At 38.9% G+C, this 25549-nt stretch overlaps 1 protein-coding gene across 1 annotated transcript in view; it reads left to right on the top strand.

Annotated features, from left to right (window-relative positions):
• The first annotated feature begins 11462 nt into the window (after window positions 1-11462).
• LOC150085136 (cilia- and flagella-associated protein 251-like) overlaps window positions 11463-25549 on the top strand; it is a 131265-nt gene continuing 117178 nt past the window's right edge. The window contains exon 1 of the mRNA XM_090373842.1: window positions 11463-11540. Within this exon, the coding sequence (XP_090229968.1) occupies window positions 11463-11540 (78 nt within the window). The remainder of the gene's footprint in view (window positions 11541-25549) is intronic.

The following is a 25549-nucleotide window of genomic DNA, read 5'->3' as shown; positions in this document are numbered from 1 at the left end:
CAAGATTACTCGTGTATTCTAAAATTCTTGTGTTCAATTTTTCAGGGTGAACGTCCCATGGACTTTGTAACCTTTTGCTCACGGGTCCGCTTCACACCTTAGAATGTAACTCTCACCCTTCTAGCCAATGGCTGTTCCTATAGTTACACGATGTAGGGGTGCTCTTACGAAGAAAGGCTTAAGTTTTGCAAATTACAGTGTCTGGAGACTAGGCACCAGCGAGGTGATCTGATAGAGGTGTATAAAGCCTTGAATGGTTTAAGCATGCTCAATACTGATGGGATTCTTCCTCTAGCTCAGAAAAATCACCTGAGAGGGCATAAATTCAAATTGAGGAAAGACAGATGTAAGATAGACGTGCGGAAATTTGCCTTTAGCCAGCGGGTGGTTGGTTGGTGGAACAGACTTCCATCCCTTGTGGTGGAGGTTGATAGCCTAAATAAGTTTAAGGCTCAGCTGGATAGATATTTGGAACGAACAGAGGGGTGAAGTGGAAGTGGGTTTTTTTTTTTTTTTTTTTTTGTTTTTGGCTGATGCTGCATAAGCTTGCTTTCTTGCATCAGATGCCTCTACTAATGCTAATGCTAATGCTAATGATACGAAGGTCAGCAGGGTTGTTAATGACTGTATACTGCTTCAACAGGATCTACAAAAGTTGAGCAGATGGAGTGGCAACTGAAGTTTAATATTGACAAGCAGTAACCCCAGAGTAACGTATAAACTGTGTAATGGCTTTTGCTACTCTTTGGCAGATAACAAGTGGAAGAACATCAGCGAGTTTCTGATGTGATCAGTGATAAAAGGACATTCCATATAAATTTAATGAAATTCTTGGATATGGCATGCACTTTGAAAGAATGTACTCAGCTTCTTGACGTAATGCGACCTCGACCATGCACCCACATACACACTACTTGTCCACTTCCAGTCACTATCTAGCAGAAACCAACTAGCCAACAACCAAACTATTCTATCAGGTCACCTGAATATTTAAAGGCATATACTGTGCTATGTGTCTTATGTCTATTAATTGCGTGTGTTCTATGGTAAGTTCCTCGCGTCATCGACGGGATTCGAAGTTGGGTCTTTTCCTTCCGGTGTGGGGAGGACGGTGACGATACTACTGTGCTACCTCCACAGACTCTATCTAGCAGAGTATAGGCAGTGAGATTATCCACTACCTGATCTGTAAGCCTCCTAGAGAGGTACCCATAGGTTCGATCTTGTGGGCGCTACCGGCCGGTCTTCGATCTCGCCTGGATGTCAATCGAACGTCAAAGACATAAATCATACTGCATGACAGAAAATTTGGGAGGGTTGCTGGAGCTTTGACAGTACGCTGTTGCAACGGGATCTGTAAAAGTTGAGCAGATGGGCTGAGATGTGGCAACTGAAGTTTAACATTGACAAATGTTATATGGAAAGCAGTAACCCACAGTAACGCATCAACTGTGTGGTACTACAGTAGCAGAGAGTGGGAAGGACCTGGGGGTAATTTCTTGCCAGATATGAAGTTTTTTGAGCAGTGCAGACGGTCTGCAAGAGTAGCTCACGGTCTTGTCAATGATATACAGGAATTTTTCTAGCAGGGATAAGGAGGTGATTCCCTTGTATAAGGGAATGGTCAGGCTACACCTTGAGTACTGTATACAAGTCTGGAGGCCTCATTTTAAGAAGGATGTAGAGCTGCTGGAACGAGTACAGAGAAGGGCAACAAGATTAGTGAATGAAACAAAGGGTTGCTCTTACGAAGAAAAGCTTAAGTTTTGCAAATTACAGTGTCCGAAGTCTAGGCACCTGCGAAGAACTGAGAAAGCCTTGAATGGTTTGAGCATGCCCAATGCTGATGGAATTCTTTCTTTTATTCAGAATAATCACCTCAGAGGGCATAAATTCAAAATGAGGAAAGACAGTTGTAGGAAAGATGTGCGGAAATTTGCTTTAGCCTGCGGGTGGTTAATTGCTGGAACAAACTTCCATCTGTCGTTGTAGAAGTTGATAGCTTAAACAGATTCAAGGCAGAACTAGAAATGCGTTTGGAGCGGGTGGATGTGTGTGTGTTTTTTTCTGATGCTATATAAGCTTGCTTTCTTGCATCATGTACCCTTGCTAATGCTAATGCTTTTCTCTGGGTTCCACACTTCATGCCTGCAATAAGCAGAGTGTTGGTATTGCACCCGTTGATGAGAGTCATCTACCACTTATTATTGCCTGGTAATATGGTAACGCAATGGGGCTGCATTCTTCTGTGTGTATATGGTAACTAGTGGGCTGTATATGGTAACGCAGTGGGGCTGCATTCCTCCATGTGTTGTGGGCGCCACAACTCGACCTCTGCTTACGTTGGCTCCCTCCTGGGTTGGTTCGTTCCAGTAATCTAGGCGAAACGTGAAATGAAATGAAACGTGCTTCCAAACGTTTTGGTAGAAGTGTATGTATGCGATGAAAAGTGAAGGGAGCCATGAATGTCTCAACATAAATATACGAGGCCCCTTAATTAACCCTGTTACAGTTATTACGCTTCTGGTATCCACTTTCTTACAGAATTTCTCATGTGGGAATGGTAGATGCAAAATATAATGCAGTTTGGCAGTACCTGTGTAGGATCATCGACAGTCCATTGTCGATTTCTCCTTTTATATGGAGATTTATGTCAATGTTATGTCTGTAACCGTTAGTGGTAATTATAAAATAATTGGCGTGGGCGAGGTTAAATGGACGTGCAAAGTTCAAACTAGATGATATAAACATTTATATGAATACAAAACATGTTATATTTGAAATGTTATAAATTTTATTTAAATGTTTCCCATAATTTTTGACTTCAAATACTGCAAATACTACATTTGCAAATGAGCAAAATTCTTCTGTAGTACTGTATATGGAAATCTGTCAGATTCTGGTTGCTAAGGTAACTGAAGAAGCCGTAGGTAAACAGTTCGTTGTAAGAAGACGATTATAGAGTTTAATGTGGGAAGTACGTTTGTTTTATGTTTATTTACTCTTGTTTGGGTCAACATTTCTTGTATTTTATTTAAATGAGATGTAAGATATAATATTTTAATTTGCAAAGCGGTGAAAAAGAGGCATAGTTCTGAAGTCACCCATTGTAGGTTTTGATACCTTTCGTGTTTGGGGGTTTCATAAAAAAAAAAAAAAAAAAAGTATTGCAGGTGGTTACAATTATGCATGCACGTTATGCCACCGTAGGAAATAGCGCCTGTTGGCAATAGGGTATTGCCTTTTCCGGGTTAGTTTTCCTAGAGTATAAAAGTTCCCCCCCCCTTTTTTTTTAAAAAAAAATTTATAGCTGGATAACGTAGCCAATCAAATGCCTTTAGCTGGATATCATCATTCTTCTCTTTCTTGGTGATTCCCTTCTCCTGACTCTTTGTTCTCTCCCAGAGTAATACAGAATTTTTTTTTTTTGGATGGCACACCATAAGCCTCAGGCTTCCTTGCACCATATAGCTAATAATAATAATTGCCCAATGTTATTACTCCATTTTCTGCAACCAGAAAAAAGTCTAGCACAAAAGGCTCAAGCTGTTAAACAACTGTAACAAGTCATACAATTACCCTTTTATTTTTGTTTGGCTTATGGCTCATAACAGCACATCACAGTCAGAATAAAAAGATCACAACTATATAGGTTATGAAATCTTTTATATAGTACAGTGCTATGTCTTTTTTTTTTTTTTTTTTTTCAGTAGTTGTTGGTACATCAGCTTCTGTGGCCATAATGCACCTTCCAAGGTTTTTGCAGTACTTTGATCCAAGCCCGAGGCGGGATTCAAACCCGTGACCTTTGGGTTGCCAGGCAGGCACTTTACCGACCCGGCTAGCCCAGTTGGCACAGTGCTATATAGTTTATAAAATCTTTTATAGTTTTCATAGTACAATACTATAAAAAGTCATTGCACAGTGACTTTTTATAGCATGGAGGCTTTTGTTCTAGATTTAACCATGTCTACTTCATTTATTGCACTGTCTGGCATTGGGCCTATTGTGGGTATAACATTTGAAGAACCCTTGTGGGTTCTTCAAATGTTAACAGTGACTGCTCACCTACCAAGGACACCTCAGTCTGGCTGGTGGCATACACTTTAAATAAATAAAATATACTCCGCCATCAGAGAAATGCTTTTTATTTTGAGTAGTGCAATATTAAGTCAACTTGTGACAAAGTGCCTCTACAATATGAGATTGATATTAGTAGAAGAATAAAAGAAATTTGCCTTAATATGATACGTAGAACATTTACGCATGATACGTTCCAGAAATTAAAATGAATAAAGATTAATGCAAAATGATTGCAGTAAAAAAATCAATTGAAAAGAATTCAAAAATTAATTAAAACTTCAAAAAACAATTTAAAAAATTATTAAAAAATTAATTGATTTTTTACTGTAATCATTTTGCATTTATCTTTTATTCATTTTAATTTCTGGAGAGTATCATATGGAAGTGTTCTATGTATCAAATCGAGGTAAATTTCTCTTATTCTTTTGTAAATATTGATATCAATGTAGAATGTATTGAGCATCATAGTACTGTTATATACTAACAAAAATATGCAATTTATGCATAACAATGACATTTTGAAGTATCATATGGAAGTGTTCTACGTATCATATTGAGGTAAATTTCACTAATTCTTCTATAAATATTGATATCAATGTAGAACATATTAAGCATCATAGCTCTTTTATACACCATCAAAAATATGCAATCGATGCACAACAATGACATGTAGCAATATAATATATGACTAGAGTAATTTAGGCTGCAGTTTTACCTGAACTGATGAGACTCGTGACAGAGAAGAAAAATGCATGGGATGCATATAAATTATCAAGCGACTCAGAAGCCTATGGCAGATATAAACTAGTCTGTAATCAGGTCACAAAGGAGGTTAGGCAGGCGAAGGCAGATTACTAGAAATCTTTGGCAAAAGATGCTAAGAAAAACAGCAAGAATTTCTTTACTTATGTAAACTCTAAAAGGAAGGGGATGAATCTGATTGGTCCACTTGATATCGATGGGTCAACTGTTGATGATCCTGCTCAGATAGCAAACAAACTGAATGAGTATTTTGTATCTACATTCACACATGAGGAGTTATTAAGATTGGAAAATGGCAGTAAGGTTATCAAATTGCAAATGGAATGGGCAAGTAAGCGTCAATGTCTTATTATGGGTGATTTCAATTTGCCTCTAATTGATTGGAGTAAATGGGAAGGAAACTCAACATGGGGAACAAAATTTTTAAATCAACTAGATGACTGTTATTTGTATCAACATGTCAGGAAAAGTACTAGAGAAAAGAATATCCTAGACCTCATCATCACACATGAATCAGATGACATAACAGAGTTGACAGTAGAGGAACCAGTAGCAGGAAGTGATCATGGAGTTCTACGGTAGATGATGACGAGAGAGGAAGCAGAAGTAAAAGACAAAGGAATGGGTTTTAATTTCAGAAAAGGAAATTACGATGCCTTAAGGTACTACATGGCCTCTATTAACTAGGTAAATATCGTGCAGAAAATGAATACATTTGAACTATGGTATGATTTTAAAACATTAATCACAGATGCCTTGAATGCGTATATACCATTAAAAAAATACTCCACGAGGAGGGTTCCAAGTTGGATGAATAGTGAAGTTGCCACATTACTTGAGCAGAAAAAGGTAGCATGGAAAGGTTACACAGCAATAAAAAGTACTGAAGCCTATAACAGCTACAAGGTGATGTGTAATAGAGCCACAGAAAAGGTTCGACAGGCAAAGGCAGTTTATGAGAAATCACTAGCAAACAGAGCAAAGAGGGGGGATAAAGAATTCTTCACATATATAAATACCAAGAAGAGCAGGCAAACCAGATCGGACCTTTACGTAAGGGAAAGGGGATAGTATTAAATACACCAGCTGCCATTGCAGATGAACTCAATAGTTATTTTGCATCAATATTTACAAATGAAAAACTTTTTATGGCAATGGGAAATTGTGGGAGCGTAATTAAAAAATAGGTAATTAATGATATTGAAATTTCGCAAGATTATTTAATGAAAAAACTTTCGAGCCTACAGACCAGTAAGGCTCCTGGAGTTGATGGAATATACCCTATAATCTTAAGGGAAGCGGCAAGCGAGTGCATTGAACCATTGAGGCTAATTATGCGAGCATCACTAGACTCTGGGGAGATTCCCTTGGATTGGAAAAGTGCCAATGTATCTCCCATACATAAGGGTGGCTCTAAAAGTGAAGTTGGAAATTATCGACCTGTCAGTCTTTCTTCAGTAGTAGGGAAAATAATGGAGGCAATGATCAGGGGTGGAATTTAGGATCATTTGGTTCGAATTGAAATTTCAAGGATTCTCAGCATGGTTTTGTAAAGGGAAAATCATGTTTAACAAATCTGGTTCGCTATTTTGAGAGGGTCACTCATGAGCTGGATTTAGGGAATAATTTCGACATTGTTTATTTAGATTTCAGCAAAGCTTTTGACTCAGTCCCACATGAGCTGTTGCTTTATAAGCTGGAACAGGTTGGAATCACTGGGAAAATCCTTAGATGGATAGAAGGTGGCTTCAGGGCAGGAGGCAGAGGGTTGTGATTAATGGCTATTCCTCAGATTGGGTTTATGTAAGACGTGGGGTTCCCCAAGGATCAGTATTAGGACCACTGTTGTTTTTAATTTTCATAAACGACATTGATGAAGGGATAGAGGGCGTGATGTCTAAATTTGTAGATGATGTTAAAATTGGTAGAGTAGTTAATGATCACTGTCAAGCTGAGCTTCTTCAGAGAGACCTAGATAGACTTCAAGAATGGTCAGAAAAATGGCAGCTATGCTTTAATCCAACAAAGGTTAAGGTATTACACCTGGGAAACAGTAATCTCAAAATAACTTATTCACTTGGTGGAGTTCAACTAAACCCAGTACTGGAGGAAAGGGACTTTGGTGTTACGATACGGTCAGACATGAAATTCTCTGAGCATTGTAAACAGGTTGCAAGGAAGGCTCATGGTGTCCTATCAATGATCTATCGAACTTTTGCAAGTAGAGATAGGGACGTGATAATCCCATTATATAAGGCTTATGTTAGACCACACTTGGAATACTGTGTTCAGGTATGGAGACCGCACCTAAAGAAAGACATCGAGCTTCTTGAAAGGGTGCAAAGACGGGTAACTCGCCTGGTGAGATCGGCAAAAGGGCGTCCTTATGAAGAAAGACTTTGAATATGTGGGTTGCAGAGTTTGGAAACTAGACACTTTAGAGGAGATTTGATTGAGGTGTTTAAGGCTCTGAGGGGCATCAGTAAAATGAATGAGGACAAAATTTTCAAGATTATAAATGATGCTAGAACTAGGGGACATAAATTCAAGTTACGTGGGGGAAATGTTTAGATTGGACTGCAGGAAGTTTTATTCTAGCCAGCGAGTTATAAATTACTGGAATGAGTTGCTTCATGGGTGGTAGAGGCCGACAGTTTGGGGAAATTCAAAGGTCATCTGGATAGTACTTTCGGGTAAGGGAAGTGCATAGGATGATAGGTTTAATTTCCTTTTTTTTTTTTTTATTATTAATTATTATTATCTATTTATTTTATTTACTTAATTTTTTTGTTTTTATCATTGTTTTGTTTGGATATTTTTTTTTTTTTTTTTATTTGGCTGGTGCAGCATAAGCCATAGGCTTTCTTGCACCATGCGGCCATTACTAATACTAATACTAATTGTAGCAGGGTGCTTAATGATTTTGTAATAACTGAGAGCAAAGTGGAAGAGAAATTGTTGAAGTTAAACATAAGATAGGCACCTGGGGTGGATGGGATCTATCCAGTTATATTAAAGGAGGTGGCAAAGCAACTAAGCAAACCCTTAGCCATAATTATGAGAGCATCCTTGGACTCAGGGGAGGTCCCCACGGACTGGAGATGTGCAAATGTATCCCCAATTCACAAAGGGGGGGATCGTAGGGTGACACGAGTAATTACAGACCAGTTAGTTTAACTTCTGTTCCGCGTAAAATAATGGAGTCACTGGTTAAAGATGCATTGGAGGATCATCTAGACAAGGCTGCAGCAATAATTCAGACACAGCATGGGTTTGTTAAGGGAAAGTCTTGTCTGACAAATTTGATGGGATATTATGATGTGGTTACAAAGGAACTGGATGCAAAAAATAATTTTGATATCATATATTTGGATTTCAGGAAAGCTTTTGACACTGTTCTGCATGGAAGGCTATTGTATAAGTTCGAGCAGAATGGTATTAAGGTTAAGTTGCTAAAAAGGATAAAAGGATGGTTGAATGAGAGGAGACAGAGGGTGGTAAATAATGGGTGCTGCTCTTCGTGGACTAATGTTATTAGTGGAGTCCCACAGGGTTCGGTGTTGGGTCCTCTGTTGTTTTTTATATTTATCAATGATATCGATGAAGGTATATCAGGCTTAGTGTTGAAGTTTGCAGATGATACAAAGGTTTGCAGGGTTGTTAATGACAGTAATGGCAGCGTGCTACTGCAACAGGATCTAGATAATTTGAGCAGAACGGCTAAGAAGTGGCAACTGAAGTTTAACCTTGACAAATGCAAAGTACTGCATATGGATAGAAGTAACCCCAGAGAAACGTACCAACTGTGTGGTACTACACTTAAGGTGGTAGAAAATGAAAAAGAACTGGGAGTAATTCTGTAGTCAGATATGAAGTTTTCTGAGCAATGCAGACAGGCTGCCAGGGCAGGTCATGGGGTTTTGTCAATGGTATATAGGAATTTTGCTAGTAGGGAAACAGAGGTGATTGTCCCTCTGTATAAGGCAATGGTCAGGCCATGCCTTGAGTACTGCGTACAGGTCTGGAAGCCTTATTTTAGGAAGAATGTAGATTTGCTTGAGCGTGTACAGAGGGCAACAAGATTGTTGAGGGGAATGAAGGGATCCTCCTACCAAGAGAGGCTTAAGTTCTGCAAATTAGCATTAGCATTAGCATTAATAGAGGCATTTGATGCAAGAAAGCAAGCTTATGCAGCATCAGCCAAAAAAAAAAAAAAAAAAAAAACCCACTTCCACTTCACCCCTCTGTTCGTTCCAAATACCTGTCCAGCTGAGCCTTAAACGTATTTAGGCTATCAACCTCCACCACAATGGATGGAAGTCTGTTCCACCAACCAACCACCCCCTGGCTAAAGGCAAATTTCCTCACGTCTATCCTACATCTGTCTTTCCTCAATTTGAATTTATGCCCTCTCAGGTGATTTTTCTGAGCTAGAGGAAGAATCCCATCAGCATTGAGCATGCTTAAACCATTCAAGGCTTTATACACCTCTATCAGATCACCTCGCTGGTGCCTAGTCTCCAGACACTGTAATTTGCAAAACTTAAGCCTTTCTTCATAAGAGCACCCCTTTGTTCCATTCACTAATCTTGTTGCCCTTCTCTGTACGCGTTCCAGCAGCCCTACATCCTTCTTGAAATGAGGCCTCCAGACCTGTGTACAGTACTCTAGGTGTGGCCTGACCATTGCCTTATACAATGGAATAATCACCTCCTTATCCCTGCTGGAAAAATTCCTTTATATCATTAACAATACTCCATGAGCTACTCTTGCAGCCCGTCTGCACTGCTCAGAGAACTTCATATCTGCCTGCACAACCACCCCCAAGTCCCTTTCATTCTCGACCACTGTCAGTGTAGTACCACAGAGTTGATACGTTGCTCTGGGGTTGCTGTTTCCCATGTGTAGTACTTTACATTTGTCAATGTTAAACTTCATTTGCCACCTCTCAGCCCATCTGCTCAACCTCTCCAGATCCTGTTGCAGCAGCATAGTGTCAGTAGTGTCCTTGACAACCCTGCCAACCTTTGTATCATCTGCAAACTTGGACATTAAGCTTGATATACCATCATCAATATCATTTATAAATACAGAAAACAATAATGGACCCAACACTGAGCCCTGAGGGACTCCACTAATAACATTAGTCCACGATGAGCAGTGTCCATTGATTACCACTCTCTGTCTTCTCCCCCTCAACCACCCCTTTATCCATAGCAGCAATTTGCCTCCAATGTCACACTGCTCCAATTTGTGTAGCAGTCTTCCATGTGCAACAGTATCAAAAGCCTTTCTAAGATCCAAGTATATAATATCAAAGTTATTCCCTGCATCCAGTTCTTTTGTGTCTGCATCATAATATCCAATCAAGTTGGTCAGGCAAGACTTCCCCGTAACAAAACCATGCTGTGTCTGAGCTATAACTGAAGTCTTGTCTAAATGATCCTGCAGTGCTTCTTTAACCAGTGCCTCCATTAATTTTCCTGGAACAGAAGTTAAGCTCACAGGTCTATAATGACTTGTGTCAGCCTTGGATCCTCCTTTGTGAATTGGGGTCACATTTGCACATTTCCAGTCTATGGGTACCTCCCCTGAGTCCAAGGAAGCTCTCATAATTATGGCTAAGGGTTTGCTTACTTCCTTTGCTGCCTCCTTTAATATAACTGGATAGATCCCATCCACCCCGGGTGCCTTTCTTGTGTTTATCTTCAACAGTTTCTCCTCCACTTTACTCCCAGTTATTTCAAGATTCTGTAGCTTACTGCTAGAGTTGAATACACCTCTGGCATTCCCCTTGCTGAATAACTCCTCATGTGTGAATGTCGATGCAAAATATTCATTTAGTTTGTTAGCTACCTGAGCAGGATCATCAACAGTTGACCCATCAATATCAAGTGGACCAATCTGATTCATCCCCTAGAGTTAACATAGGTAAAGAACTCTTTGCTGTTTTTCTTTACATCCCTTGCCAAGGATTTCTCGTAATCTGCCTTTGCCTGCCTAACCTCCTTTGTAACTTGGTTGCATATCAACTTGTATCTATCATAGGCTTCTGTGTCATGTGTTAATTTGTAAGTATCCCATGCATTTTTCTAAGCACCAGCACGGTGATCTGATTGAGGTGTATAAGGCCTTGAATGGGTTGAGCACACTGAATTCTGATGGGATCCTTCCACTTTTCAGATTACGAACCTAAGGGGGCATAAATTCAAATTAAGAAAAGACAGATGTAGAATAGATGTGTGGAAATTTGCCTTTAGCCAGCGGGTGGTTAATTGCAGGAACAAACTTCCATCTGTCGCGGAAGTTGATAGGTTAAATAAATTTAAGGAGGAACTGAACAGGCATTTGGAGGGAATGGTGTGATTTTTTTTTTTTTGCCTGATGCTGCATAAGCCATACACTTGCTTTCTTGCCTCACATGCCACTACTACTACTACATTAGAAACATTTAATTTACCATGTAATAAAAAATAATTTTTATGTATTAATAATTTTATGCTGTCATCACTAATAAACTCTGAAAAAATTTATGTTTGAATCATTATCCAAAAATTAACTTTATTACTATTAACTTTTTTTTTTTGTATTTTTTGAATTATTAGGTTTAAGAGAACATGTATAATCAAGAAAGGGAAGGTAGTAAGGAGTTTGATACTGAAAATATTGCTCCAGGTTCAGTTTGTAGTCCTCTGGTAAGTATTGTGTGTGTGTGTGTGTGTGTGTGTGTGTGTGTGTGTGTGTGTGTGTGTGTGTGTGTGTGAGAGAGAGAGAGAGAGAGAGAGAGAGAGAGAGAGTGTGTGTGTGTGTGTGAGAGAGAGAGAGAGAGAGAGAGAGAGAGAGAGAGAGAGAGTGTGTGTGTGTGTGTGTGTGTGTGTGTGTGTGAGTGAGTCTGTACTTTATATCAAACCAAAACACTGGCATATTCATTTCAGTATAAGTCAAAGAATTGCCACTTCTTAATTTCATAAAGATAAAATGTATTGTTTCATTATATAAGTAACATATGTCTGTGTAATACCATGAGAACTGTCTAGAGAGCTTTGGTTTCTCCTTCAATTCCAGCATAGTGTAATCAGGAAATGTTTTTTTTTTTTTTTTTTGATAATAGACGTAATTAAGATTAGAATTTTAACATTTCTCTTTAACTTCTTTAACTGATTGATGATTAAAATAAACCAACTGCCTAGTTGTTGAATGCATGGCCATAAAATTAATTACAGTTGTAATTATCTTTATGGCCATAACATCCAGAAATCCTGTTGACTGCAAGAAAGTGCATTCTTGAAGATGAGAACTTGTTGTGACTTGGCATATTCTGAATAAATCGGTATGATGTGTAGCATAAACATCAGTATTTCTACTCAGGTAATTAAATGAGCGTGAACTGAATGAATTTGAATTAACCAAATGAATTTGAATGGAACAGTCATATTTGAATGAAGAACTGAATTTGAATGAAATACAGAAAGACAAGATACAGTGGCGGACAAAAAAACTCCATCACCTTAAAAAAAAGTAATGTTTGTAGTGAAATATATAAGATATTGTTTGATTATAGTCATTTCGTTTGTCACGAAGAAAAGGTATTGTGTCAGATAATGCCTTTATTGTGTCAGAAAGTAATTTCAAGACAGTATTACATCATTCATTTCTATAAATATGACATTGGAAGAGCAGCACCCTGTTTTGCGGAGGTATAAGCATGGCTCCATTTGTTCAATTGTCATCAAGAAACAAAAGTGTAGCTGTTGATCTGTCCCAGGAAGGGCTTTTCTATGCATGCTATCACTGATAAAATAGGCTACTACCAGTCAAGAGTATCCCGGGTGCTGAAATTAAAGCATGAAACCAGTGATGTGAAGAGAGGACCTGGATCAGGCTGTAAGAGATTGCCTACACCTTCCCAAAATTGATATTTGAAATGGCTATGCCTTCGTAATTGCCATGCTGGTGCTCCTGATATAAAACTGGACTTTGAGATGGCCTCTGGTGTTGAAACAAATGCAAGAACTATCCAAAGACGGCTTTTGGAATGTGGTCTGTATGCCTATCGGCCCAAGAAGAAGCCTTTGTTGACCCAACAAATAAGGAAGGAGCGACTTGATTGGGCTAAAACACATGTTTCGTGGACAAAAGAGCACCATCATCTTTTCTGACAAATCGAAATTCAACCTGTAAATTTCCCCGCCAGTCAGATGGTCTGGGAATGTATAACAAGCAGAGGAGTGGGACAAATTAAGTTTCTTAACAGACTGATGAATGCAGAAACCTACACTGCTATCTTGGAGGAGTCCCTGAAACCTGTTATTAGGGATCACCACACAGACATCCAAAACTGCATTTTTCAACAGGACAGCACCTTGCCACACAGCAAAATTGGTAAGTTTTATGCTATTTAGATTTAATGATGAGTTTGCCTTCTTGTCTCACAAGGCTTAAAACATACTTACACCAATGTTTTCCTTCATTTTTCTTCCTTAAGGTGCAGTCATATCTCATAAATGCTGACATTACAATGTTGGACTGACCTGGTAACGGTGCAGATTTGAACCCAATCGAAAATTGCTGGTACATAATGTTGTCTAAAGACAACATTATCTACCAGCTTGCTTCCTAAATGCTTTCTCAGAACAAGCCAACAAGTAAGATTCAGATGCAGGAGAGCATTGTAAGGGTGTGGTATCATGAAATTTCTAAAAAACTTCCAGAAGCTGATTAACTCTATGCCAGATCGTTGCAAGGCTGTAATTGCAGCTTGAGGAGGAAAAACAAAATATTGAGGACTTATTTTGCTGATTTACAGTACATAATACTATTACGTTAACTTGTCATTTCAATTTGTACATGTAAATGCAATAAAATATGTTTGGTTGGCATGATTATATTTGCATGATTATATTTGCATGATTTCTCATATTTCCAATAATTACACATTTTGCCCTTTGGGAAGATATTTATGGCAATTAGGTATATCAGGTGGAGTCTTTATTGGATTTCTTTCACAGAGATATATATCCCATCTAACAAATGCATTTCAAACATTTCTGCAACCCACAATGCAGTGCAAAACACATTATTTTCAAAATTCACAAGTGATGCAGTTTTTTTGTCCAAATGTGAAATATGTGAAAAATTCATTTGTTTGGAACACCCATTTTATTTGTAATAACTGCTGTAATTATGGCACTTAATAAATTATTAGGCCAAAAATATTTTTTTAAGATATACAAAAACACAAGCAAACAAAATTTAATATAAAAAAAAAAAGCTTCAATCTGAGAGATTGAAGCACCAGCAGCTCCTGCACCCAAGAGCTGCTTGTGCTTTGTCTTTTAATTTCTGTGGATATCATGATGCCCAAAAAACAAAATACTAATGGCTGTGGCATCTGGCAGGCACTAAGCCACCATCTGCATTTCAGTTCAAGGGGAAAAAAATTACCTAGTAAATTTTTAGAAACACTATCAAAGCATATTCATCATTATTTTTATTGGTTTCTCCCCTTTGTTTTCATTTTATATTTTGTAATTGAGTTTATGCATATCATAATTAATATATCACTATTTACAATTCAGTAAAAAAGCTAAGAATTATTGCTTTATAATTAAAAGAAAAAAGGATGTATCACAGATGCCATGCGAATGTTTTTGTTAAATTCAGGGCGTGAATGATAGAAGGCTGAATGGATCAAACAAATGGAAATAACTAGAGGCAAGATCAGGTGTTCTTAATTTGTAAGCAAAGAGGCTCACTTGAAAATTCAGCTACTTAGTAATAGAGGCATGTGATGCAAGAAAGCAAGAATTCGAGCTTATGTAGCATCAGACAAAAAAAAAAAAAAAAGAACAGTTTCACACAAACATTCCCTCTAAATGTTTGTCCAGTTCCTTTTTGAATTTATTTAAGCTATCAACTTCCACAACGACTGATGGAAGTTTGTTCCAGCAATTAACCACCCGCTGGCTAAAGGCAAATTTCCACACATCTATTTCTACAACTGTCTTTGTAATCTGAGCAAGCGGAAGAATCCCATCAGAATTCAGAGTGCTCAACCCATTCAAGCCTTTATACACCTCAATCAGATCACCTCTCGTGTGCCTAGTTTCCAGCCGCAGAAATTTGCAGAACTTTAGCCTTTCTTGGTAAAAGGATCCCTTTGTTCCCCTCACCAATCCTGTTGCCTTTCTCTATACATGCTCAAGCAACTCTACATCCTTCCTAAAATGAGGCCTCCAGACCTGTACACAGTGCTTAAGGTATGATACAAAGGGATAATCACCTCCTTTTCCCTGCTAGAAAAATTCCTGTATATGATTGACAGTACCCCCATGAGCTCTCTGGCAGCCTGCCTGCATTGCTCAGAAAACTTCATATCTGACTGCACAATCACTCCCAGTTTTTTTTTCATTTTCTATCAGCCTAAGTGTAGTACCACACAGTTGATATGTTCCTCTGGGGTTACTTCTACCCATATGCAGTACTCTACATTTGTGAATGTTAAACTTCAGTTGCCACTTCTCGGCCCATCTGCCCAACTTTTCTAGATCCTGTTCGAGTAGCACACTGCTATTACTGTCATTAACAACCTTTGTATCATCTGCAAACTTCGACACTAATCCTGATATACCTTCATCAGCATCATTGATGAATATACAAAACAACAGTGGGCTCAACACCAAACCCTGGGGGATGCCACTAATAACATTAGTCCACGAAGAGTGGTATTCATTGATTGCCACTCTCTGTCTTCTCCCATTCAACCACCCTTTTATCCATTGCAGCAAATTACCCTTAGCACCATACTGCTCCAGTTTGTCAAAATCTTTCCTGAAATCCAAGTAGAGTGGAGCCCCAACATCCGATGGTAATTCGTTCCACAAAACCCATTGTATGTTGAAAATATTGTAAGTAGAAACCAATAATACATTGATTTCATGTAATTCATTCCCATACATGTTACTCTTCATTTTTAAATTAAAAACGAAGATAACTAAAAATGAATAAAAATGAAAATGAAGATTATTTAATAAATAATCATAAAACAATTTGAAAAAATAAAAAAACAAAATAAATTAGCATTTACCTTAGACATGAAGTGCAGAACTGATGAAATCATTGGTGGCGTAGTGGTAGTAGGGGGACTATATTAAGTGTCAGGTATCTTTTCAGTCTTTTGTTGTTATTGGCAAAGAAACTGTCCAAAGTAGACTGTTTTTTATGACTTTTTTGTAGCTTCTTGAAGTAAGAATTGACTTTGTCTTCCATTTTGCACATCATGAATTTAGTGTTTTCAATGTCGGTGTTTTTTTACCACTTCTCTTAAATACTACCAACAGAAATGGCAGTCTTCATCTCTTCAGCTGACACTTTCTGGGTGTCTTTTTCTTCCCCTCCAATCGCACTCTCCGTAATTTTCTCCAACTCTTTTAGCTCCTCCACAGCCTCTTTGCCAACCTCCAGACCCATTGATTTATCGAGAGTAACAATATCATTTATCAAAGCACCATCATCTTCAAATCCATCAACGTTATGGATAATTAAAGGCCAGATATTTTTCAAAGCTGAATTAATTTAAGCACCTGTTGGAAAGGTGCTTAAATTAATTCATCATGTGGCTTTGCTAATTAGCATTAGCAAAAGCACATGATGCAAGAAAGCAAGCTTATATAGCATCAGACAAAAAAAAAAAAAAAAAAACCCTTATTTCACCCATTTCAAGTCAATTGCTCCCTTGGATCTATTTAAGCTATCAACTTCTACGACAGATGGAAGTTTGTTTCAGCAATCAACAACCCACTGGCTAAAGTTAAAATTCCGCACATTTATCCTACAACCGTCTTTCCTCAATTTGAATTTATGCTCTCTCAGGCTATTATTCTGAGCAAGAGGAAGGACCCCATCAGCATTGAGCATGCTGAAACCATTCAAGGCTTAATACACCTCAGTCAGATCACCTCACAGGTGCCTGGTCTCCAGACACTGTAATTTGCAAAACTTAAGACTTTCTTCGTAAGAGCAGCCCTTTGTTTCATTCACTAACCTTGTTGCCCTTCTCTGTACGCGTTCCAACAGCTCTATATCCTTCTTAAAATGAGGAAAATTCCAGTATATCATTGACAAGACACCATGAGCTACTCTTGCAGACCATCTGCACTGCTCAGTAAAACTTCATATCTGCCTGCACAATTACCCCCAGGTCCTTTTCATTCTCTACTATTGTCAGTGTAGTACCACAGAGTTGATATGTTATTCTGGAGTTACTGCTTCCCATATGCAATACTTTATATTTGTCAATGTTAAACTTTATTTGCCACCTCTCAGCCCATCTACTCAGCTTTTCTAGATCCTGTTGTAGCAGTGTACTATCATTAGTGTCATTAACAACCCTGGCAACCTTCGTATCTTCTGTAGGCTTGGACATTAAGCCTGATATACCTTCATCAGTATCATTTATATATACAGAAAACAACAATGGAACCAACACTGAATCCTGAGGGACTCCACGAACAGCAGTGTCCATTGATTACCACTCTCTGTCTTCTCCCACTCAACCATCCCTTTATCCCTAGCAGCAATTTGCCTCCAATGCCATACTGCTCCAATTTGTGCAGCAGTCTTCCATGTGCAACAATATGAAAGACCTTTCTAAGATCCAAATATATGATATCAAAGTTATTCTTTGCATCCAGTTCCTTTGTGACTACATCATAGTATCCAATCAGATTGGTCAGACAAGCCTTCCCCTTAACAAACCCATGTTGTGTCCAAGCTATAACTGAAGTCTTGTCTAGATGATCCTTCAATGCTTCTTTAACCAGTGCCTCCATTAATTTGCCTGGAACAGAAGTTAAACTCACAGGTCTGTAATTACCTGTGTCTCCCTTTGATCCTCCTAGCATTAGCATTAGCATTAGCAGAGGCATATGATGCAAGAAAGCAAGCTTATTCAGCATCAGCCAAAAAAAAAAAAAAACCCCACTTCCATTTCACCCCTCCGTTCGTTCGAAATACCTGTCCAGTTGAGCTTTAAATTTGTTTAGGCTATGTGGATCCTTTGTGGATTGGGGTCACATTTGCACATCTCCAGTCCATAGGTACCTCCCCTTTATCCAGAGAAGCTCTCATAATTATGGCGAAGAGTTTGCTTACTTCCTTTGCCACCTCCTTTAATATAACTGAATAGATTCCATCCACCCCAGGTGCCTTTCTTATGTTTATCTTCAACAATTTCTCCTCCACTTTACTGTCAGTTATTACAAGATTATCTAGCTTACTGCCAGAGTGTAATACACCTCTACATATCCTTCACTTAATAAATCCTCATGTGTGAATGCAAAATATTCATTTAGTTCATTAGCTACCTGAGCAGGACCATCAACAGTTGAAAAATCGATATCAAGTGGACCAATCTGATTCATCCCCTTCCTTCTAGAGTTTACATAACCAAAGAACTCTTTGCTGTTTTTCTTTGCATTATTTGCCAAAGATTTCTAGTAATCTGCTGCCTAACCTCCTTTGTGACTTGGTTACAGACCAGCTTATATCTATCATAGGTTCTTTGTCACCTATTATTTTATATGTATACATTTTTCTTCTATGTCACATGTGTAATTAGTTCATCTCACATCCATTTAGGCCTAAATCTTGAACAATATTTCTTAGTTGGTAGAAAAGCCTAGTAGCTTCCAAGATTAATTATTTGAATGGTTTCCATTTTGAATTTGCTGTTGGTAACATCTTCATTTGATCCCACCATATAGAATTTAAATACTGTCTCAGACCACCGTAGTCACTTTTACGAAAGCAAAAACCCTTCCTTTTACACTTGATGGTAGTTACCTCTTTGAGTAAATCCCACTTCAGCACACTGCAATTACTGCCACCGGTGGTTCCTTTATCTGCAGATTCTTACTGCATGAAGAATCACAACTGATAATCAGATCAAGAGTATTACTCCCTCTCATTGCCTCCTGAACATGCTGCTGTAGAAAACAATCATCCAATATATCCACAAAAGCCTTGCTAGTGTGTGAGTGACCAACCCACAAATTCCAGTCAATCTCTGGGTAATTAAAATTCCCCATTATAAGACACTCTGATTTACTGGCCCACTCTATTTCTCCGCACAATTGCTCATTATATTCATCAGATTCATTAGGCCTATATCTCACACCTACTCTTATTTTTCCTTTCCCAGTGCTTATGTCACACCAACATCAATTGGATGCACTTCCTTAGATTTTGTGTGTTTTTTAACTAACAGCATAATCCCTCCTCCCTTCCTGTCCTGTTTATCCTTTCTGTACACATTGTACTCCCCAAATTCTAATTCTGCATTGCTTATGTTTGTACCTCAAATTCATCAAATTTATTTACCAAACTTCTCGAATGGTTGCATACACAAGTATACATTCAACTGTTCCTATTCTTAGCTACGCTAACACAACCCATGTGTTTACTTGTACCGCAATGACTCCCAGCAGTCTCTGAAATACCCTGCATCTTGTTTTCCAGGCTGCTGCTCATTCCAATAGAAGCAGTGCATGCAAGAAGCCCTTTCACCTCTGCCAGCAGCTACTGTTAATCTATTAGTCTGTGTATCCCCCCAGGCTAGAAGTTTTCCGACCCACCTAACTCTGCCTCGATAGCTTCGGTAAAATTCTTACACCCTTTCTATTTAAGTGTATCCCATCACTTTAGAAGCAGTCTCTTCTGTTAACAATCACAGACCAGGCTGAGAAAAATTCTCCCCCCACCATAATTCCAACAATTTACAATCAGCCTCACACAATCCAGAATGTTGAACTTTGACCTCCAAAAATCTTTGAGGGTGATAGCATTTTCACAAGGGGTCGCTGCAAAGCAACTTGCAAACATTTTTGTGGTGTAGATTTTCTTGAAATTTGCAATCACTTGCTGGCCCATTGGTTGAAGAAGAGAAATGGTGGCAAAAATTTGACTTGAACAAAGTCAAATTGTGCCTCAAGAGATTAAACAAGGTTGGGATCATGGAATGGCACATTATCCAGCAGGAGCTGTGCCTTCACAGGAAGCTTATTTTTTTTCAAGATAACTCTTCACTGAAGAATAGAAAATTTCACGCTCCCATTCAGTGAAGACATATCCTGCAACACAGGCCTACCTGTTACTGTGCCAAAACACTCCCAGCATGCCTTTGTCAACCTTTATTGTTTAAATACTCGGGGGGTGTTAGAGTGATACACAAGCAAAGGCTTCAGCTTAAAATCTCAAGAGGCATTGGCGCCCAACAGGATCCTAATTCTTAGTAATGTACATTCTCTTGGGTATTTGCTTCCAGAAGAAGCTGGTTTCATCAATGTTAAAAACCTGCTGGGGAAGATAATCCTCCTGATCAACAACTCTTGAAATTCAATTTTAAAGGTCTCAGCTAGTTTTTTATCAGCACTGGATGCTTCCCCATGCCTCAACACTTTTGATATTTGCTCTTTTTTTGAAGTTCTCGAACCAGCCTCTGCTGGTTTTAAAGTCTTCAAAGTGCACAGCAATGCCTCTGGTTGATGGAGCTTTAAGTTTCAGATCGTCATGGATCTGAATCAATTGTATGAGTGGTGTTCTGCTCGCCACACATTGAACAATAATGTTGTAGAGTAATAAAAAAGACGTTAATTGGTGGAGAACAATCGTACAAGTGGTGTTCCATGCACCATGTATCTGAAAATTTTAATCCATGTATTGTTCCAGCTTTCTCGGAAAGCCATCGGTCCCTTCAAATATCATCAGTCCTTAAAATAAACGATCGTATGGAAAGTATATCGGTTCCTGAGAATATCGGATGTCGATGTCATCGTAAGTAGAGGCCCCACTGTATATATCAAAATTATTTTTTGCATCTAGTTCCTTTGTATCCACATCAGAGTATCCAATCAAATTTGTCAGACAAGACTTTCCCTTAACAAACCCTTACTGTGTCTGAATTATTGCTGCAGTCGTGTCTAGATAATCCTGCAATGCATCTTAAACCAATGACTCCATTATTTTACCCAGATGAGAAGTTAAACTAACTGGGCTGAAATTACTTGTGTCATCCTTAGATCCGCTTTTGTGAATTGGGGATACATTTTCACATCTCCAGTCTGTGGGTACTTCCTCTGAGTCCAAGGATGATGCTCTCATAATTATGGTTAAGGGTTTTGCTTAGTTCCTTTGCAGCTTCCTTTAATATTGATCGCATCAAACCCAGTTTGTTTAACTTATGTTTAACGTCAACATATTCTCCTCCACTTTTCTTTCAGTTATTACGAAATTGTTAAGCACCGTGTTACAGTTTGATAAACTTCTGGCATTTTCTTCTCTTAATAACTCCTGATGTGTGAATATAGATGCAAAATACTCAAACAGATTATCAGCTATCGTAGCAGGATCATTAACAGTTGAACCATTAATATCAAGTGGACCAATCTGATTCATCCCCTTCCTTTTAGAGTTATATAAGTAAAGAAGGCCTTGTTGTTTTTCTTAACATCCTTTGCAAAAGAATTCATATAATCTGCCTTTGCTTGCCTAATCTCCTGAATGAACTGATTATTCACTAGCTGATATCTGCCATAGGCTTCTGTGTTGCTTGATAATTTATATGCATCCCATGCATTTTTCTTCTCTGCCACCATTTAGGCCTAAATCTTGAACAATATTTTTTAGTTGGTATGTAAAGCCTAGTAGCTTCCAAGATTAATTCCTTGAATACTTCCCACTTAGAATTTGCTGTTGAAAACATCATCAGTTGGTCCCACTGTACAGAATTTAAAAACTGTCGAAGACCACTGTAGTCACCTTTATGGAAGCAAAAACCCTTCCCTTTACCCCGATGGTAATTATATCTTAAAGTTTGTTTGTTTGTTATTTGGAGCATTAGCAACTAAGGCCATATTTCTCCGGGATATGCGGTGGTCATTCCCTGACCTTTCCGCATCCTCCGTATTTGCTGGTCACGGGCTCAAACCCTGGTCTAATTAAGAAGCGTGTGCTACGCACTACTGCTCCTGCCCACATGGCTACGAAGGCGCCATATCTTTAAGTAAATCCCACATCAGTACACTGTGATCACTGCCACCTAGAGGCGCCTCCTTAGCCAGGTGGGAAGGAGCAGCAGTGCGTAGCAGATGCTTCTTGATTAGATCGGGGTTCGAGCCCGTCACCACCAAATACGAAGGATGTGGAAAGGTCAGGGAATGACCACCCCACATTCCCGGAGCAATATGGCCTTAGTTGCTAATGCTCCTAAAAACCAAACAACAACAACAACAGCTGCCACCTAGTGGTTCCTTTATCTGTAAATTTTTAATGTACAAATAACCACTGGTTATAACCAGACGAAGAGTATTATCCTCTCTGGTTGCCTCTTGAAAATGCTGCGGCAGCAAACCATCATCCAATAAATCCACAAAAGTCTTGCTTGTCTGTGAGTAGCCAACCCACAAGTTTCAGTCAATATCTGGGAAGTTAAAATTGCCCATTGTAACACAATCTGATTTACTTGTCCATTCTATTTCTCTGTACAATTGTTCATTGTACTCATTAGAGTCATTAGGCCTATAACACACTCCTACTCATTTTTGCTTTCCCAGTGCTTATGTCCTATCAGACTGACTCAACATTGCACTGTCCATCTATGTCAACTGGATGCACTTCCTTAGATTTTGTGTTTCTTAACTAACAGCATAACCCCTCCTCCCTTCCTATTCTGTCTATACACATGGTACTCCCCAAATTCGAATTCTGCATTCCTATTATCTGTGTGACACCACGTCTCTGATATCCTGACAATATGCGCCTTTGATGTCTTGACCAGCACTTGAAATTCATTAAATTTATTTACTATACTTATACCATTGGTGTACATGCAAGTATACATACATCTATTCTTATTCTTAGTTACCCTAACATTAGCATTAGCATTAGTAGAGGAATTTGATGCAAGAAAGCAAGCTTATGCAGCATCAGCCAAAAAAAAAAAATAAAAATAAATAAAATAAAATAAATAAATAAATAAATAAAAAATAACCACTTCCACCTCACCCCTCTGTTCGTTCGAAATACCTGTCCAGCTGAGCCTTAAACTTATTTAGGCTATCAACTTTTACGACAAGGGTTGGAAGTTTATTCCACCAACCAACCACCCTCTGGCTAAAGGCAAATTTCCTCGCATCTATCCTACATCTGTCTTTTCTCAATTTGAATTTATGCCCTCTCAGGTGATTATTCTGAGCAAGAGGAAGAATCCCATCAGCATTGAGCATGCTCGAACCATTCAAGGCTTTATACACCTCTATCAGATCACCTCGCCGGTGCCTAGTTGCAAAACTTAAGCCTTTCTTCGTAAGAGCACCCCTTTGTTCCATTCACTAATCTTGTTGCTCTTCTCTGTACTCTTTCCAGCATCTCTACACCCTTCTTGAAATGAGGCCTCCAGACCTGTATACAGTACTCTAGGTGTGGTCTGACCATTGCCTTATACAATGGAATAATCACCTCCTTATCCGTGCTAGAAAAATTCCTATATATCATCGACAATACACCTTGAGCTACTCTTGCAGCCCATCTGCACTTCTCAGAAAACTTCATATCTGCCTGCACAACCACTCCCAGGTCCCTTTCATTCTCTACCACTGTCAGTGTAGTACCACAGAGTTGATACGTTGCTCTGTGGTTGCTGTTTCCCATATGTAGTACTTTACATTTGTCAATGTTAAACTTCATTTGCCACCTCTCAGCCCATCTGCTCAATCGTTCCAGATCCTGTTGCAGTAGCATAGTGTCAGTAGTGTCCTTGACAACCCTGCCAACCTTCGTATCGTCGGCAAACTTGGACATTAAGCTTGATATACCATCATCGATATCATTTATAAATACAGAAACCAATAATGGACCCTGAGGGACTCCACTAATAACATTAGTCCATGATGAGCAGTGTCCATTGATTACCACCCTCTGTCTTCTCCCCCTCAACCACCCCTTTATCCACAGCAGCAATTTGCCTCCAATGCCACACTGCTCCAATTTGTGCAGCAGTCTTCTATGTGCAACAGTATCAAAAGCCTTTCTAAGATCCAAGTATATAATATCAAAGTTATTCCCTGCATCCAGTTCTTTTGTGACTGCATCATAGTATCCAATCAAATTGGTCAGGCAAGACTTCCCCTTAACAAAACCATGCAGTGTCTGAGCTATGACTGAAGTCCTGTCTAGATGATCCTGCAGTGCTTCTTTAACCAGTGCCTCCATTAATTTTCCAGGAACAGAAGTTAAACTAACAGGTCTATAATTATTTGTGTCGCCCTTTGATACTCCTTTGTGAATTAGGGTTACATTTGCCCATCTCCAGTCCATGGGTACTTCCCCTGAGTCCAAGGAAGCTCTCATAATTATGGCTAAGGGTTTGCTTACTTCCTTTGCTGCTTCCTTTAATATAACTGGATAGATCCCATCCACCCCAGGTGCCTTTCTTGTATTTATCTTCAACAATTTCTCCTCCACTTTACTCTCAGTTATTACAAGATTCTCTAGCGTACTGCCAGAGTTGAATACACCTCTGGCATTCCCCTCGCTGAATAACTCCTCATGTGTGAATGTAAATTCAAAATATTCATTCAGTTTGTTAGCTACCTGAGCAGGATCATCAACAGTTGACCCATCGATATCAAGTGGACCAATCTGATTCATCCCCTTCCTTCTAGAGTTTACATAAGTAAAGAACTCTTTGCTGTTTTTCTTTGCATCCCTTGCCAAAGATTTCTCATAATCTGCAATCATCTTGTTTCTATCATAGGCTTCTGTGTCACGTGTTAATTTGTATGTATCCCATGAATTTTTCTTCTCTGCCATATGCCTCATTAGTTCATCTGACATCCACTTAGGCCTAAACTTTGAACAATATTTCTTAGTTGGTATGTAAAGCCTAGTAGCTTCCAAGATAAGTTCTTTGAATGCTTCCCATTTTGAATTTGCTGTTGGTAACAACATCAGTTGGTCCCACTGTATAGAATATAAATACTGTCTCAGTCCATCGTAGTCGCCTTTACGAAAGCAATAACCCTTCCCTTTACCCCCAATGGTAGTTACCTCCCTGAGTAAATCCCACTTCAGCACACTGTGATCACTGCCACCTAGTGGTTCATTTACCTGCAGATTCTTTATGCATGAAGAATCACTACTGATAATCAAATCAAGAGTATTACTCTCTCTAGTTGCCTCCCGAACATGCTGATGTAGAAAACAGTCATCCAATAAATCCACAAAAGCCTTGCTAGTGTGTAAGTGACCAGTCCCCAAATTCCAGTCAATATCTGGGAAATTAAAATCCCCCATTATAAGACTCTCTGATTTACTGGCCCACTCCATTTCCCCATACAGTTTCTTATTATACTCATCAGAGTCATTAGGCCTATAGCACACTCCTGCTCTCAATTTTGATCTCCCAATGCTTATGTCACACCAAACTGACTCGACACTGCACTGTCCAGCAATGTCGACTGGCTTCACTTCCTTGGATTTTATGCATTTCTTAACTAATAGCATAAACCCTCCTCCCTTCCTACCCTGTCTAACCTTTCTGTAGACATTGTACTCCCCAAATTCCAGTTCTGCATTCCTTATATCTGTGTGACACCACGTCTCTGAAATCCCCACAATATCTGCCGTTGATGTTTTGAGCAATACCTCA

The sequence above is a fragment of the Mastigoproctus giganteus genome, chromosome 5, assembly GCF_048544385.1.
Source record: "Mastigoproctus giganteus isolate SK-2022 chromosome 5, ASM4854438v1, whole genome shotgun sequence".
NCBI classification, from domain to species: Eukaryota; Metazoa; Arthropoda; class Arachnida; order Uropygi; family Thelyphonidae; genus Mastigoproctus; species Mastigoproctus giganteus.
Note: the sequence above shows the minus strand (reverse complement) of the source record. Positions and strands in the feature narration are given on the sequence as shown.